The following is an 18,815-nucleotide window of genomic DNA, read 5'->3' as shown; positions in this document are numbered from 1 at the left end:
CTCATATTCACTTAAAACTCTGGCAATATCGAAATATACTAGATGTGTAACTTTGATCAAGCACTTATTATGTGCCTGGCACTATGCTTGACAATTGATTTAATTCCTATGAAGGAGGTTCAAATTATTATCCTCATTTCATACAGAAGACGACAGCTACTTAAAAAGTTTGAGAAAGTTGCTCATGAATAAATAGCTTTTGGATAGGAACCATAACATTTATATTCATTACATTCATATTCATCTCCTAGAGAATAAAGCTTATTTCTTGGCATATAATAAAACTCAACAGCTGTTTGTTGAATGAATGGCTGAGTAGATAGATAAATAAATTGTATTAACTTACAAATCGTAATAAGAGGTTCACATCAGATGATGTTTCCCAAATGAACTGTTTGAGTGTTTTTGAAGATTTTAATAATATTTGTTAGAGAGTTTTCAAAAATTCTCTTGGCTTGTTTTAAATCCTTTTTCTTGGCAAAACTTGCTTTAATAGATTTAGTGTTACGGTAAACAAGCACATAAACCATACAAAACACTATAATTATGTAATTCACCACTTTTTTAAAAGTGCAAATATTATTCCGTGGGCTTATGTTTTCTCTACAGAAACTGATCAGGGGACCACAAGTACAGAAGAAACTTCAGCTCTTCGTAAATCCTATCTGTGCAGTTATTCTTCCTTGTGTCATTTTTTGCTTCAGTGAAAACCACAATTACTTCAGCTTTACATGGTCTTCTATTTTGTCTTGTGAACAAATTTATAGCCCAGTCTGTCCTTAGACAGAGAAGTTAAAATTCTTAGTTTATCCAGATGTTGTAATGTGAGAAAAGAAATATAATTTAAATGCGTATGTTTTTAAAAAAAGCAATTTATGAGAAAGTGTGAATTATCTAAGAGACTATAGATGAATCCTTTTTTAATATATATTAGAAAATTTAAACCATGTGACTTGTGATATTTATGGCAATGTGGTATCTCAGAATACTATAAATTAAATAACATACCAGCAACTTGTGGTTAATAAAAACCTCACTTATGTCACAATTTGTTTTCTCCATAAATATCACTGCATTAATTTGTGTCATGTGAAATTAAATACTGCAGAGATTTATAAGTATTATAGATGTGAAAATTCCATGTGTCCTCAAGGCCGCCTTCTGTGATATGACCTCATCTTTGAGACCACCCAAAAAAAGAAATGCTTTTGACACTTTGAGTCTCCAAGCATCTTTATGTAAATGATCATCTTTTGCCAAAAGTTCAGGCTTTTTGTGATGAATTCTTAGTGCATTTCTGAAATAAGATTTATGGGTGATCCAAGCAAGATTGTAGGACCAAAATAACAGTTGTTTATTAGTGCAGCAAACTAGAGATAGAAAGGCACTTATTCAATAAATACATGCTAAGCATAGTGTTAGGTATTGGGATCTGGTGGGATCTGTTCTGTTGTATTTGAAAAAATAACCCCATAAAATAAATATGATGTATAAATTGCTTGTATTGACCCTCGAATTTTATAATCTTGAATACTCTGGAGATTCAGATTTTCTCTCAATAACTTTTTTCTACATAGGAACTATCAATTTGTTACCTTAGATTTAAATTTTATCATTATAATACACAGATTTTAAATATATCTGCATCCTGGCTCCCTGGAGAGGAAACATTTTATTTTCATTTTTAAACTTTCAAGTGCCTAAACATATTTCATACATGGTAAATAGACATTTAATGCATATTGAATGAGTGAGTGACTGAGTGAACCTGCATCTGATTTCTAGTTCTTCCAATTTCCCTACTGTTTTTTTCAGGAAAACCCCTTATATTCACAACATGATATGAGTTTTTTCCTAAATTAATATTCATATGATATTAAATTATGCTTTGGTAAAATAGAAACCAAATGATTAATATTTTCCCATAAATTTATGAACTAGAATAGAATCTCTTATTTGGAGAGACTTTGGACAAAAAGTCTGTTCAATTAAAATTGATATATATAAAGAATATTTTTAAATACCCCTACTGACTTGCATTCAACAAATACTTATAAAAAGCCTGCTAAATTGCATTCACTTGGACAGATGTAAGACATAGCTAGAGAAAGCTTACTAATTACGGAAAGCTAGATATTATTCACACTTCATTATAGAATGATAGTTGATTTTTTAAAAAATAATAATAACTGGTCTCTTTTTCTTGGATGTTCATGTGAGGGAAAAAAAACAATACGAAACTTTGACCAAATAAGTGTACAAACAAGAAGAATGAAGAAACATTGAAAACTGCATTAATGATTATTTTTAAACTGTTTGTTTAAAGTGAAATACTTTCATTCTCAAACCAAGTGGCCTCTGTCATTCAACCTAATTCTATTTTCTGAATTGGGCATTTACTGATAAACAGATATGTTGAAAGCATACTTCAGATCAAACCAAGAGAAAGAGAATGACTCCATCATACCTACACCATCAGCAGTACTAGAAAAATAACTTAAAAATTGACATTTTCATAAAGCAGCCTTATGGGTGTATATATGTATGGTGTGTCTGTGTGATTTGTAATCCTTGTATATATTGAAAAAGCAAGCATAAATAAATGTAATAATTGCAATAAGGTATATGCATATAGTCATCATTTGTAAATATCAGTGTGTCACTTTAGAACTTTAATAATTAAGTTCAAATTTTAGTTTTTAAATAATAAACTTGGCAAAATGCCTTCTGAAATCATTATCAGTTCAGTAAACAAGATAATTAAAAAAAAAAAACTTCCTCAAATATTAGGAACAGAATCCTGTTTAAATAATAGGGAAATGTATCAGCCATAGTCAACATTAAACAAGGATCTTGGAAATACTGGAGGATTCCAAGTGATAAATAAATATGAAATTAGATGATCAGCAGGATATAATTAAAATTCAATTCAATGACTCCAATATCATTGACAGGAAGATGTGTCAACTGTGGAAATAATTTTGGATTTATGTATTTTTAGTGATGGATTTGTTTCTTGGAGTTGGGCAAATTTCTAGGCATTAAAACGATTCTTTCACTAAAAACAACTTACATTTTACCTTGTAATCCTGAAATGATAATTTGGAAACTTATTAAAATCTGTAAGATATCTTTGCTCCCATAAACTCTTTTAGAAATAGAGAGATTGGAAAATTCATATTAGATTAACTCAGTATATTATTTATTATTAATATTAGAAGGTTCCTCTATATTATTTATTAAAAGTTGCATACATCTTTTTTATAGCTGCATTCAAAGAATATGTATTACATTCTATGCCAGTTAAATCAAAGATCTGAAGATCTCTTTACAAGTGTCAGCATTTTCTTGTTATCACATCTGTTTAAATATACTTATAAAGTGATATGGTTTGATTGAAGTGTGAAAAATAATGCAGTTTATCCCTTCATTCTTTTTTGGTATGAATCACAGAAAGCTAATTATGAGTGTAATCATCCTTTCTGCTCTCCCCTTCAACAGCTTATTGATTCAAGTAAATGTCTGTTTGTAATAATACTTTTTCGAACGCTTCTTCCTCTACTAAGAGTTTGAGCAAGACTTAATGAAATAATTCATTTTGAATAACATTGAGCATTATAAGATTTTAAACTTGTGTTTTAATAATTTTATAAACACTTCCATTAAAATCAATTTAGACACTCTCAGCTTTCTTGGGTAAACCACAGACATGCTGTTCAAACCTCAGTTGGTGAAGCTGTGTTGTTTTCTTTCATAGTGTCATATTTTGTTTTGTTTTGTTTTTCCATCATAGTCTTCATGATTATTTTGGGGTTATTTAATCATTTGTATATTTAATTGTTTTTAATGTTTATCCCCTGCCCCCATTTATGTTGTAAATTCCATAAGGTCATGAATCAATGTTTTATTGACCATTGAATACCCACAGCCTGGAACAGTGTTGGACACTTCCTTTAATGATCTATTTTTATTTGTTGAATGAATAGATGAAGTTAATCATTGATTGATATTTATTATTCAGGCATGTCAGAATATGTATTTCTCAACCATCATTTTGAAAACTGTTTTTTATTTCACAACTTTTTTTTTAATGATTTGAGGAAAAATCAGGGTAGTTGTTTAGAACTTTGATTTTAATCTATTTCAAGAAACTTGCTGTGTGATCCTGAAAATGTATTATATAAAAACTTTCCATTAAATATTTTTGTAGGTGGGAAAATTTTAGTAACTTCAGTGGTATATTTTGTAGTTGAGCTGAACAAATAAAATAGAGTGCTGGACATGCCCTATGTCATTTCACGACAGTTTTCCCATGTATACAAATCATCCTGGGTATAGCCTTTATCACCTGTTTCCTGTGATTTTTTTAAATGTGGTTTTTGAAGTCAATTCATAAGGCTTTTTTTTTAGGCTTTTGAAACTTAAGTGTGTGAGGTGCTTTTCTGCCTTTCAGAATATTTTTGTTGTTTTTATTGTTGTTAGAAGAGAAAAATCTGTTTATTCAGAATCCTTCTGGTGGCTTTGCCTCAAAGTTGGGGAAAGGTGAGAGTTCACTTCTGACCCAGCCCAACATATTTCACTTTCACTCAAAATATCTTCAATAGTGTCCAGAATTATCCAATGTGTGCTCAGGTTTTTTGTTTTGCCTAGGGTTTATAGTTTCATTTTGGCTAACTTTTTTCACATTCCTTTTTTTTGGCTGCGTTGGGTCTTCGTTGCGAGCGGGCTTTCTCTAGTTGCGGTGAGTAGGGGCTACTCTTCGTTGCAGTGTGTGAGCTTCTCATTGCTGAGGCTTCTCTTGTTGCGGAGCACAGGCTCTAGGCACGTGGTCTTCAGTAGTTGTGGCTCATGGGCTCTAGAGCACAGGCTCAGTAGTTGTGGCTCACGGGCTTAGTTGCTCCGCGGCATGTGGGATCTTCCCGGACCAGGGCTTGAACCCGTGTCCCCTGCATTGGCAGGCGGATTCTTAACCACTGGGCCACCAGGGAAGTCCCTTTTTTCACATTCTGACTGTTTATTTTTCCTACGTTGTAAGAAAAATTGTCATCAGTATTTATGAAAAAAAAAAAAAAACGATCTGGCTACTCTCCCTCTTTTACAGTTTGCATATTTAGCAAGTAGCTGGACTTTCCTAGGCTGAGAGATTTGGTTGGTTAATACATTCCTCATTTACCAATATCACCAAATAGAGATTCACTGTATTTAAAGCCAGGATTTACATTCAGTATTTAGTGTTTAGTTAACTTCTTAATGAAAATATATTTGTTTTAAAACATTGCTAATAAAAGTTTTCACTGGGAATAAAAAAAAGAATAAGCATTTCATTTTGCAAGCAGCATCGTCAATTTGCAAACTTACTCCTAACAAATACATTCTAGTGGAATGAATGTTAACTTTTAGCTTCTGCAAACAGGTAGTAGGAAACTTTGGCTAGAAACTGTACCAATGTGGAGATGTGGATTTGGTCAGGGTCTTTATGATTAGATTTATTGTTCTAATCTCAGGTGCATTACACAGACACTAATGTTCAGCACTGACTGGGCGAGTTTATATATGTGAAAGCTGTTGTAAAGCTTGTGGATAAAGGATTTATAAACCCTGTTGTATATGTTTTTCAATATTGAAGATTACCAAAGAGGTTATTACAGGGTCTTTTCTGCAGAAGATTTACCCTGCTGAATTAGAAAATGTCTTAGCATTGCTTTCCTTAAGGATAAAACAAAACAAAAACTTTTAAGCCACTGAAAGCTCTTTATCCTTTCCAAGGAATATAGTGTGTTTGGGGGGAGAGAGGAGGGGACGAATGTAAGGTGCTGCTTGTGTATTTCTGAATGGCGTTTGCAGTGCAGTAGAGAGTTCATTCACTGTTTAGGAATTCCTTCCCTTCAAAATTAAATGTCATTTAGTCTTAACCTGAGACATGACTGTTTATTTAAAACTTGTATATATCCTTCTCTAAATTTACTGTATATTTCTTGTTAAAAATCTATGTGACTACAGATTTTCTCTGTTATATGACAAGAATAACATAAACTTTAAATTTGGCGATTTGCAATAAAGAAAATCATATATTTATATACTTCAGTAAAAGTATAATGACTACATTTGAGAATTAATGTCACATTTTAAAAGTAAAGTAGTGATTTTCCATCTTACTGCAGTAGATTTTCACACAAAGAAAAATTTCATATTAGTGTTTGTGATACAATATTAAAATGTATTAAAATGTTAGGAAAGAAATCTTAAAATTCTTAAAATAATAATATTATGCTGTTACGTTTTGTGCTATTAAAAGGCCCCTGTCAGACATAGTAAATGGAATACTTAACTTGCATTTCATATTTGGAAATAAGGCTTCATTTCACCAAAGGAATGGCAATCCATAAACTTTATATTATTGATAACTAGTGTGATATCCTCACATTGCCTTATGCATTTCCTGACAGAACTCCCCTTCCTTTGTTCTCTCTGTTTGTGTGACACACAAGGAGAGTCATTGCATCTTTTCTCTCACTTGTATGACTTTCTAGTTCATGCCTCACATTCTTAGCATTTTGGGCTAAACCATATTTTCCTGGTGTACACTAAATGGGGATGATAATATTGACAAGCTTTTATAGTTTGGAGTTTGAAATACAATGATACTTTTTTTAAAATTAATTTTTATTGGAGTATAGTTGCTTTGCAATGTTGTGTTAGTTTCTACTGTACAGCAAAATGAATCAGCTATACATATACATATATTCCCTCTTTTTGGATTTCCTTCCCATTTAGATCACTGCCATGCATTCAGTAGAGTTCCCTGTGCTACACAGTATGTTCTCATTAGCAATGATACTTTAAAAAAAATAAAATGATACTTTTAAAATTAAAACACCCAATATGTATTAGCAGTTACCATCATCATATCGCCTTTTGTCTCATCAATTTCCAGACTCTGTTATCTTTCACCTAATCTGTTTGAATAATTATTGGTTAGTGCTTTTTAAGATTAATTTCATTAATATTATTATTACATTATTCTTTTATGCTGTAATCTTCCACTACCCTATATAATTTGGGCTATATTCTGAATCTAATTTGAAGCCTCTTTCTGATTTGACTGCTGTTTAGTTCTGTCTGCCATCTACTCCCAATCTCTTGTGAATATAACTTCTTTTCCCCATACTTATTGAGATATAATTGGCATAGAATATTGTGTTTGTTTAAGGTGTACAACGTGTTGATTTGATACCCATGTATGTTGTGAAATGATTACCACATTAGAAGTAATTCACACCTTCATCACCTCACATAATTGCCATTTATTTTTTTGTGATGGGAACATTTAAGGTCTACCCTCTTAGTAACTTTCAAGTATATAATACAGTTTTGTTAACTATAATCACCATGCTGTACATTAGATGTTCAGAACTTATCCATATTTCAACTACTGGAAATTTAAACCCTTTGACCAACATCTCCCCATTTCCCTTAACCCCCAACCCCCAGAAACCACTATTTTGTTCTCTGTTTCTATGAGTTTGGCTATTTTAGATTCCATATATAAGTGGTATCATACAGTATTTGTCTTTCTCTGGTCTGACTTACCTTACTTAGCATAATTTCCTGAAGGTTCATCATTGTTTGTTACAGATGGCAGGATTTCCTTCTTTCACGTGACTGAATAATATTCCATTGTATGTATATACCACATCTGCTCTATCCATTTATCCATCGATGGATACTTAGGTTGTTTCCATATCTTGGCTATTGAGAGTAGTGCTGTAATGAACAAGGGGGTACAGATATCTCTTTGAGATCCTCACTCAAAATGCTGAATATAGCTCTCTTTGCTCAGAATTTCTGCCTGGAATATTTTGTTATCTTTTCTCCTATATTCATATATTATTTCGTCTTTAAAGGACATTTCAAGTGTGCTTCCTTCAAGAACTCTGTCTTAAGAAACCAAACAAATGTATCGCTTCATTACTTTGTAATCTGTTTCACATTTTCATTGTACTTTATGATGGTTAAACCTTATATAGGTTGTGCATTCTCTCTACAACTCTAAGATTCTAGAGTGAAATGGAGACACTTAGGAAGATTCTCAGTACTTTTGCTCTGGATCATCTGTCCATCTGCTCTCCCCTGCTGTGAACTTTCACCCATCTGATCTTGTTGTCATTATTCTGTAATCTTTTGGTTTTAGTAATCATGGATACTGTCTTTTGGCTTTGGGGATTTTGCTACACTCACATTATTAGGGTTATCTAGATTGTTTTCCAATTATATTCATGGGATGAAATTTCTAAACTGTCAAATTTCACATATCACAGTTATCTATATTATCTATATCTATCTATCTATCTATCTATCTATCTAGAACAATATGAAGAGATTTATTATGAGGGGTTGACTCACACAATTATGAAGACTGAGAAGTCCCATGATTTGCTGTTTGCAAGCTGGCAGCCCAGGAAAACCAGTGATGTAGTTCCAACCTGTACTCAAAAACCTGAAAATCAGAGGGCCACTGGTGTAGGCTCTGGCCTATGTCTGAAGGCCTGAGAACAAGGAGTACCAATGTTAGAGGGCAGAAGATCGTTATCCCAGCTCAAGCAGAGAGAAAATGTACACTTCCTCTGCCTTTTTGTTGTATTCAGGCCCTCACCAGACCACCTTAAATTGGTGAGGGTGATCTCTGTTAGTCTACAGAGTCAAATGCTAATCTTTGTTAATCTTTTCCAGAGATGCCCTCAGAGAGATGCTCAAAAATAATGGTTTAGCAGCTACCTGGGCACCCCTTAGCCCAGTCACAATGACACATAAAATTAACCATCACACACGAATGTTTATCATTTTCTTGATTTCATATGATACCTCTGAAGCTCCTTCTGCCAGACTTTTGGAATCCCATTCTGTATAGGACCACTCCTAGGCCTGAGCTAATCACCAGTGTGGATGGAGAATTTAAACAATATCCATGTCTTGTGTTTAATAACTCCCAGCAGCCACATTGTAACTGATAAATATACATTTAGAGTTGAATTGGCATATCTTTTAAAATTTCTTTTGAATTCTATAATTCTTTTTACTGGATTCTTGTTTATCTTGAAATTATAATTTTACTCTTAAGAACACTTTGAACAGCCAGTTTGGTGTTTTTGACATTTAGGAAAAGGCTGGGATAATAGTGATATGTGAAGTTTGACTCAGTTTTAGAAATTTTGTCCCTCATGAATATAATTGGAAGACAATGTAGAATATAATATTATTAAGTGTTGAAAACTTATAACAAGTAGATATGAGTTCATTTATTCAAACACTTGCTACATTTTTTAGGCAACCTCCATGTGGATAATGTCACTTAAAGGTCACCATTTTGTATATATATCCTCAAAAAGAATGATTAATGTTACCCTCATGCTGAAGCTGCATAAGTCAGAACGACAGCTTTACAGTAATTGTTTTATGATATTCCTCTCATTAGGACATTTTTTTCCTGTAATTTCAGAAATTCTAAATTTCATGCTTTTCTTTTTGACCTCAGAACATAATTGCCTATGGTTATTTCTTTATGGTGTCAATTTTAATTGTCACTGTGTTACATTTAATTAAATACTAAACTATTTAAATTATATGTATTCTTTGTTGAAATAGACTTTTGAAATTCAGTATATTAGATGCTTACTGGTAGTAGATGTACTTTTATAGAAAGTAGATGATAGTTTGATATTTCACTGGGTTTCCAATGTTATTTTTGCTGCCGAACATTTCAGACTAGATTTTCAGAGCATGTTTTTTAAAATTTGGATAAGTGTGTTGGCATGTAAAACAGCACAGAGAAAATACGTATATTTAAGAAAATTATGTCATAGGTTCTGCTGAAACTTAAAATTGGGAATATTTGCTTTTTGGCAACATTTAAGTAATGAAGAATTTTTAAAAGGCATTGCCAATAATTTATTACAGGCAGTAACCCACTTCCAGATATGTAAGTGTCCTTCTCTATAATTAAGAAACGCCTTTAAAATCATTAGCCTTGACTTACAAATAGTTTAATTTACTTTTTTCTCATAAGGAACCAGATCTATTTTGTTTTTATTTTAAAGTTTTCAAAAGAGCCTTTTTTTCCCCTTCTTATGATCATTGGGATACAGGGGGCAAAAAAAAACTTAATACCTATTAGTAATCTGTTTTTAGTGCTGAAACTGGTTTATTTATGTATTATATATAATGCATAATATAAAATATGTGTATAATAAATTATATATATATGAAATGTTATATTTTTTAAATTAATGGCCCAAACTATGTTTAAGCAAAGGATGGTAATATTAGACTATCTGTGCGGGTCATTCATAGTATTTTTCTTTTATTGATTTGGTAATTCTTCAGTGTCATCCAACAGTTTCAATGTCCACTCTTTAAACATTCCTTCAGAATTGATTCTGCACTGTAGCCCAAAACTTAGTGGCTTAAAACAGTAAATGTTTATTACCTTCTGTGGTTTCTTTAGGTTAGGAATCTGGGAATAGTTTACTTTGCTGGTTCTGGCTCCAGGTCTCTCATAGGGTTGTAGTTACCCAAAGGAAGGGTTTCTTGTGGCTGGAGGGTCAGCCTCCAAGATGCCTCACTTGCCTGCCTTGCAAGTTCATTCTGGCTGTCAGCATAGTGTTCAGTTCCTTTTCTGGACCTCTCCTTGGGGCTGCTTGAATGTGCTCAAGATTTGGTGACCGGCTTTGTATAAAGTGAGTGATTCAAGAGAGGTTAAAGCTGCAATGTCTTGTTAATGAACTACTCTTGGAAATCACACACTTTTACCAGGCTGTGTCCATTAGAAGTGAGTCACTAAGTAAAGCCCACATTCAAGAGGAAAGGGAAAAAAAATGGAGAAGTAGCAAAGAATTATGAACGTATTTTAAAACTGCCACGTGGACATGTTTAATAAAATCTTTCTCCCTTTATGGGCTATCTTATCTACTGCTCTGGTTTGAGTACTACCTTACAATTCTCAAATTTATAAAGATCTCTCTTCTAAATCACTGACCTGTATTCAACTTCCTACTAGATTTTGTTCATGGCACTACGATCTAATCACTTGCTTATGCCAGAAACCTGGTAGTCATCCTTGTACCCTCACTTTTACCCTTCATGTTCAACCAATCATCAAATCATGTAATTTTTTTTGTCCCTAAACATAAGTCAAATATGTTCTCTGTCATTACCCATTTAAAGCAACTGTTTTATCTTTACTGCTACAAAATAGCCTTTTGATTTGCATCTTCTTATCTATGCTTAAAATTTTTTCTTAGTAAATTTAATTTTACTTAATACATGGGATTTGGGGTAAACAAAGTATAAAAGTAAGGAAATGAAAAATAAATAAAAATATAAGCTGTATTGCTAATAGTTTTTAATATCACAACAAACACACACATAGGGCAGGCTGAAGATTTTAGTTTCTGCCTAATGGAGAATAGACTGCACCATATATTTTTGAGTGGATCATTGAATATGTAGAACAATCCATGGAAAAACCAGATTTGAACAGCGCATTGAAGGCTTGGCCCAGGGAGAGATATATATAAGTACTTGATTCATCTGTCCTGAAACTAAGTAGTAGTGGCAGGCATATTGTCCATTTAGTGAAAATCTAAATGAAAATCTTCCTTAAATAGATACACGGTGCTTTTCTCTATGTTATATATATATGTCCAGCAACTAAGTAGTACACTCTTCTACATTTCTTCAGTGGCTACTGATACTCCACCGTCTGCATTTATTCTCCTCTACATCTACCCTCTTCAGCTACTTAATGTTATTACCATGGTTTTAGCCTATAGTCTACTCATACATTCTAGACTCATGAACCCAAATGAAAATTAAACGTTCCTGAGTGTTATCCTGACACCTTAAATTCAACATGTTTAAAAACTTAGTTAATTATACTGGGTTAATGCCTTCAACCAACTAACTGGCTGCTTACCTCTTAATCTGTGTTTAGTCTTTTACTTATTGATATCCTTTGTCCTAACAGCCTATGTCTCTAGTAGCACTCCCTTCTTTGAATGCTACCCTGTAAAGCCCTAGGGTCATCCTAGCAAATCTCTGACCCCTGTCCTTGAGTCCAGGAGGAATCAATTGACTCTTTGGTCATCAGCTTTTAGCACCCTGCTCCCGCCCTCACCCTGTCTTTAGACTGGTATCTTTAGTTATCATAACCCACATTCACCAAGAATTTAAAGCATTTTGAGTCAAAAGTCACCAAGCAGGATTGCAGTAGGAAAGCCCAAGAAGAGAGTAACAAAAAAACAAGAAGTTTTAACAACAGATTGGCTGAGGTCTCAGAAAAGGAAGAATAAGAGTGATTTGTGCAGAAACAAGTGAGCAAGAACCGGGAGCTAATTCTCCTGTTGTTTAATCCTTGGTCAGGAGCACTTTTAATTAGGGATGTGTTCGACATGGAACTTGGGCAATTCCTGAGGTTCTGGACGTCGTTAGCAGAGAAGCTTAGTTTCATTTGCGTCCTCTTAGTCCCGTGGTCAGTGGGTAGTTCCAAAGTGCAGCATCTTAACAGAAGTCTACCAGATTTCACATCTGAAGCTTTTCCAATTTATTCAGCCAATGTCTGTTACACACCTAATAGGTGACACTCTGTTCTTTGTTACAACAAATTAATTCATGGTATGAAAATGAGAAGGACCTCAAGAATATGCCATCTTTTCCCCATATTATTTTTCCATAGCCACTTCACAGTTCCCAGTGCAATATTATCCTGATACAAAATACAATAGACTGTTTCACTGGCTAACTTGCATTGAATTGTTGACATTTTCCGTGTCTTAGTTTTTTCTCTGGTAACCAAAGTCTCTCCATTGTTAGCATGATAACTGAATGGTAAGAAAGACAAAACAACAACAACAAAAATCTTTTAACGTAAGCATATTTTTCCATTGGACTTTAGTTGCTGATTAAAGCATTTAGCAATGTAATTAAAATAATTTAAGTAGCTAATTAGATAATGTTATAGAATAGTTTCCAGTAATACACTCCTTTAAACAAAGCATCCATTATTCAGGAATGCAATTTATCACTGAGTTACTGATACTAATGCAATTATATGTTAAATGGAAGAAAGCATCCACAAATCAACCCTGGTACCCTGTAAAAATTTCCATATCTATAGCTTTTGAATAATCCTTATAGGCTCAAAAGAGATACATGGGAAATTTGCCCTCCACGTTTTAGTTGACTTTGCCACTGTCTGGTTCTAAATCATGTTTTTGACAGTTAAGACCCAGATTAAAGCTATGTCTGGGTACGCGTTTTAGCAAAGTTGACTGATGAGTTTAATCAACCAAATTGTCCACTTAGTCAAACAATGCTTTGACTTTATTATTTGCTTATTTTTGTTTCTTTGTTAAATTAACTTGTTTTTTAACAATATGACTTAATTGGTTAGGGTAACAAAATATAGCAAGATCAACTCAATGTTTGGAAGCAGTTTCAATGTGATTTTTTAAAAATGACTATACCAAAGTTAAGAAAAAAATTGTCTCAGCAAATGCTCAAAAGTTTACTGTAAAACATTCTGAAAAATTCTGATTTCAAGAACATTTTATAAAAAAAGTAAGCAAAAAATTTCTGTTATTCTATTTAAACTGATTGAAATTGTGAAACTGGATTCCCAAATTGGAACATTTTTATTGTTCAATGATTTTATTACTTAAAATGCTATATACAGTAATGAAAATGTCTTTTTCCATTAAAATAGAATCTGAGTATTAAAAAGGACTTCATGTTTAAACAGCCATCTAATTTCTAAATGATAGATAAATACATATATTTTAGGAACCATAGAAACACACATTTCAGAAATTCAGTGTCTATTGTGAGACTACCCTGTCAAAATGTTGACTCAAGAACAAACTTTAAAAATATTGTTACTGGGCTTCCCTGGTGGCGCAGTGGTTAAGAATCTACCTGCCAATGCAGGGGACATGGGTTCGAACCCTGGTCCGAGAAGATCCCACATGCTGCGGAGCAACTATGCCTGTGCGCCACAACTACTGAGCCTGCGCTCTAAAGCCCGTGCCCTTCAACAAGAGAAGCCACCGCAATGAGAAGCCTGTGCACTACAACGAAGAGTAGTCCCCGCTCACCACAACTAGAGAAAACCCGCTTGCAGCAACGAAGACCCAATGCAGCCAAAAATAAAATAAATAAAATAAATTTATTAAAAAAAATTATTACCACCAATCTCTGTGTTAACTCTCTTTGATCAGTTCTGTGGATGTGCTAGATTCATGTGTGTGTGTTTGCATGTGTGTATCTGTCTGTCTGTGTTTGAGGGGGATTGAGGACAAAACAAGAAGGATGTTGAATGACAACCAGAATGGAATTAACTGTGCAGTGCAGCTTGAGTGACCTATTCGGCAGTTATGCGTGGGGTCTTCGGTACATGTATAGTTTTTCCAAAATGGTATAGAAACGGGGTGGAAACTAATGTCATTTTCTATTTTGAAATAATAGGTATGGTTTCATAAACCAAATCAATATTTTCTGTAGAGTTTCAAGTGAAAATATTTATAGTAATAAAACCTCTTTTTCCCTATTCCCACTCTTTTTACACTTTCTTGCTTCTCTCCTCCCTCCTTTGCTTTCCACATTTCATGCTTACTAAAAAAGCCATAAAAAAAGGTGAATGTATTTATTTAAATACATTTTTATGTATGTGTCAACATTAGTGAGTTAATCAACTATCAATGCAAATTTATAGCTGTCATGTATTCATCTCTATAATTAATTCTCTTATGTGAAAATCAACTTACTAGCTGGTTGGTAAAGAATTTAAGAATTTCATTTATGTGCTTTTAAAAGAAGACTTGTTGAGTTTTTACAATTAAACATTTGACTGTCTTCCAATAATGTACTGATTATATTCAGTCTTGGATTGTGAAACTGTTAAATCTGACGTGAAAATATAGACAGTTTGCTGTATAAAAATGAAATATCTATGTTCAGCAAACATATGAAACCAAACAACAAACTAGAAAAACATATTTGCCACAAGTATAAAGGACAACTTTTCAATTTTCTTCTATCCAAAGAACTTTTACAATAACAATGTATAATAAAAAAAAAGATGAAGGGTCAAGAAACATATGGAAATATATTTAATTGTATAAAGTGGTGAAAATTAAGGATGTTATATCATTCTTTGTCTATCACATTGGCAAAATATAAAGGAATTGGTAATGCGTAGTTTTGAAGAGGAAAGTACTGCTGGTGTAAGTGTACATTTGTATTAAGCTTTTTGGACATCTAGTTGTTGATATTTGCCAAATTTCAAATATATTTATGCCTTCATCATTTTCATTTATTAACATATACCATAAAATATATTTGGATAGTTATATTTTTTCTAAAATATTATAGCCAAGGTACACAGGTAGGTTTATACTTCTTGCAGTATTATGACACAAAAACACTGGGACATTTCTTTTTTTTTGAATTTTTGAATTTAATTTATTTTTTTATACACAGGTTCTTTTTAGTCATCCATTTTATACACATCAGTGTATACATGTCAATCATTTCTAAGTGCCCATTAACGTAAGACCAATTAAATAATGTTTTATATGTATATGTAATGTAGCCATTAAAAATGAGGGATACAACATAGGAATGAAAAGATTTCCACCATATATTGTTAAATTAATAAGTAAAATAAATCAAGATATGAAACAATGTGTGTAGTGTGATACTACCCGATTAAAAGTTACTTAAGTAAAATTAAAAGAGGGATGGGAAGAAATATACAATGTTTGTTTTTTTTCTGTAGACAGTTCTAATAGAAAAGTCACCACATTGTTACCTGCTTACCTCTTGACATTGGGGGAAAGGTGTGGGAAGGGAGCTGAAGGAAAATTTAATTTGTCTCCTTACAAATCTCTATTTTCTTAAAGAACATTCACTATTTCTATAATTAACTCAAAAAATATACTGATTATGTCATTACCTGAAACAATGAAACTGTTTCAAAATTGAAATAGATTATTTAAATAAGTATATATAAACTCAAGAGCAGTACGTTTTTTGTTGTTGTTGTTCATGGTTTCTATTAAAAAACAAAACAAATACACACAGTATTCCTGAGGTTAATCTGAGAATCTTGTTTTACAAACTGTATGATATTTCTGTATAGTCTTTACCTCACATATCAGCCAGTGTTTTAGAAAATCCAGAGTGCTTTGTTCCATTTATAAGAAAAATACCTGTGAGATAAGATTTCTAAGAAATAATTGTTATAGCTAGATTGTTAAAAATTCTGTCAAGTTACTGAAGTGAGAGATAGTCTACTTTTAGTTAAAATTATGAATTGTAACTGCTTTATTCCTTTATATTAGTATGTGAGAAATGGGTACTTTTCCTTTCTATGTAACAAAGATGACTTATTTTTCTTCCTCCTCCTGGTAGCTTTCAGCCGTGCCCCAATTCCGATGGCTGTGGTCCGCAGAGAGCTCTCCTGTGAGAGCTACCCCATAGAGCTCCGCTGTCCAGGAACAGATGTCATCATGATTGAAAGTGCCAACTATGGGAGGACTGATGACAAAATTTGTGACTCTGACCCTGCTCAGATGGAGAATATACGATGCTATCTGCCTGATGCCTATAAGATTATGTCTCAAAGGTATGATATTTCTAATATTCTTTGTGCATTTAATATAAACTCTCAACATGCATCTGTGTGACATATTGAGCATAGGTACACACAAAATTGTGTACTTTAGGATACTTTGAACTACTTTTTCAATATCAAACTATTCCCCATATCACTAAAATGCTAGTGCTAGAAATTGCAAATGGCATTTGGAAAATATTAGAATGTATTAGATTATTTTTTGTTTCATGTGTTCTATTCTGTGTTCTCTAGAACTGAGTTCATTAGTTGAGAAACTAAATTTATTTTTCAGTTTTCATAAACAGAATTATGTAATTTTCTCCAGAAATTACAGAAAAATTATTTTACCGCTAACAATGATTTCCATTAGTGTGGGAAAAAGAGTAAAATTTAAATTCAGAGGCAATTTTATAACTATTAATCAAAATATAATAAAGACTATTGATTAATGATTATTTGGCCTTGGAAAACAATAAAAAATGTTACTTTGATATCTAATATATAAATTAATTTATTTAATACATTTAAACTATCTGAAATATTACCATAGTAAAATAATATAAAGTACCATAGCATATCACTGGATAAGTAAAAGAAAATCTTCAATTCTAAAGAGACTGGTCAATTAGAATCTATAGTATAGAAAGTTTATATTAAAATTTCTTGATAAATTAGTTAAATATTAAATATATCTCAAGTATTTGTTCACTATTATTATGATTTCTCAGAAATCAGTGACAGAGTCATTCATTTACGATAAGCCTTCATACTTTCTGACTACTTGCTCACAAAGTAATTTTTAAAAACTTAATCAATAAATGATTTACTTAGTAAATTTGTTTTTCATTAGGATTTCTATTTAGGCATTTCTTTCTTTTGTTTAAGGACTTCTTAAAATATGGGGGAAATCAAGCATATGTAAAAATAAATTGAATTATAAAAGCAAATACAGTGGATTTTAAGGATTATCTTTCTTGTACTTAAGAAAGCCTGCCTTATTTTTAACCTTCTTGATACTTAAAATTCTGATATCTACATTGATAGTCAATATTTTTATAAATTTCTGTCGTATAAATTATTCAAAGAAATTATCACATGCCAGGATTTTGATGATCAGAGCATCTGAGGTATACTTGAAGGATAGTGGTCTCTGGGCAAATCTGAGAGCTTTTATTAGTCTATTTCTAAAATGCTGGCTCATGCTAAGGTGAGTGTTAATGAGAAATAAAATTTTAAAATTAGCGATTCCATTTGATATAAGTTTGGTTGCATTTGGTTCTTCTTGTTGTCTCTTGTTGTTATATATTGACATACCTCCAACTATGGCTAAATTCTCTGATGTTATACCTAAAAGAAATCTAATCATTTCGTTGCCTGTAGGTGTTACAATCATCTTTCAGGAGTGGTTATTCCATAAGTAGTATGGAATGGGCACCATGACTAAATTGTTATTTTATTTGTTGTCAGAAAACCAAACACAGGATTCTTCAGAATCCACTCGGGAAGTGGGTTGAGGAGGATTTTCTGCTTTTCTGTGATTAGGTTTTCATTTAAAATGTAGCAGAAGCATTAACTTCACTAGCTCTTTGATCTCTATATGATTTTCACCAAAATTGTCTTAATCCTTTCATTGATATTATTAATGGCTCCCAAAATAAGCCCTTAATCTTATAATTATTGCAAAACAGTTACAATGGATCCTCTGGAGCTACTGAATTATATGGGATGCATATGTAAAGTGGCAAATCTGCAGAGTAAAATCGCTTTAAGCACCCTGAGTAAATCATTTGTAGAAGCCTTCCTGGGGGGTTCTCAACTAAGAATTGTCAGTTAAAATAGCTGTGGTTGATTCTCCATGGAGGCAAGTTTGTTGCTTGTATTTAGACCATTAAATGTACTACATTTACACTTGTCCAAAATAAATGGAGAGAAGAAATCTGGTCCCATTTTGTAAGCTACCAAGGTATGGGATGATCACGTCCACTTAAGCTGCTTTATAATGAACTCTCACTGTCACGCCAATGATAGCATGTTAAATAATGTTCATAATTACTAATTATGATATGGGCACATCATATTAATTATGATGTCAACAGTTTAAATAATGTGTTTGAATTAAAATAATAGTAGAAAAAATCTTTTCTAA

General features: G+C 32.5%; 1 protein-coding gene across 1 annotated transcript in view; it reads left to right on the top strand.

Moving 5' to 3' along the window:
* Positions 1-18,815, top strand: part of ADGRL3 (adhesion G protein-coupled receptor L3) — a 563,380-nt gene that overhangs the window by 77,335 nt on the left and 467,230 nt on the right. The window contains exon 3 of the mRNA XM_082390059.1: positions 16,465-16,678. Within this exon, the coding sequence (XP_082246185.1) occupies positions 16,465-16,678 (214 nt within the window). The remainder of the gene's footprint in view (positions 1-16,464; positions 16,679-18,815) is intronic.

The sequence above is a fragment of the Balaenoptera borealis genome (genome assembly GCF_965194805.1).
Source record: "Balaenoptera borealis genome assembly, chromosome: 4".
NCBI lineage: Eukaryota > Metazoa > Chordata > Mammalia > Artiodactyla > Balaenopteridae > Balaenoptera > Balaenoptera borealis.
This window is presented reverse-complemented; position numbering and strand designations above follow the sequence as displayed.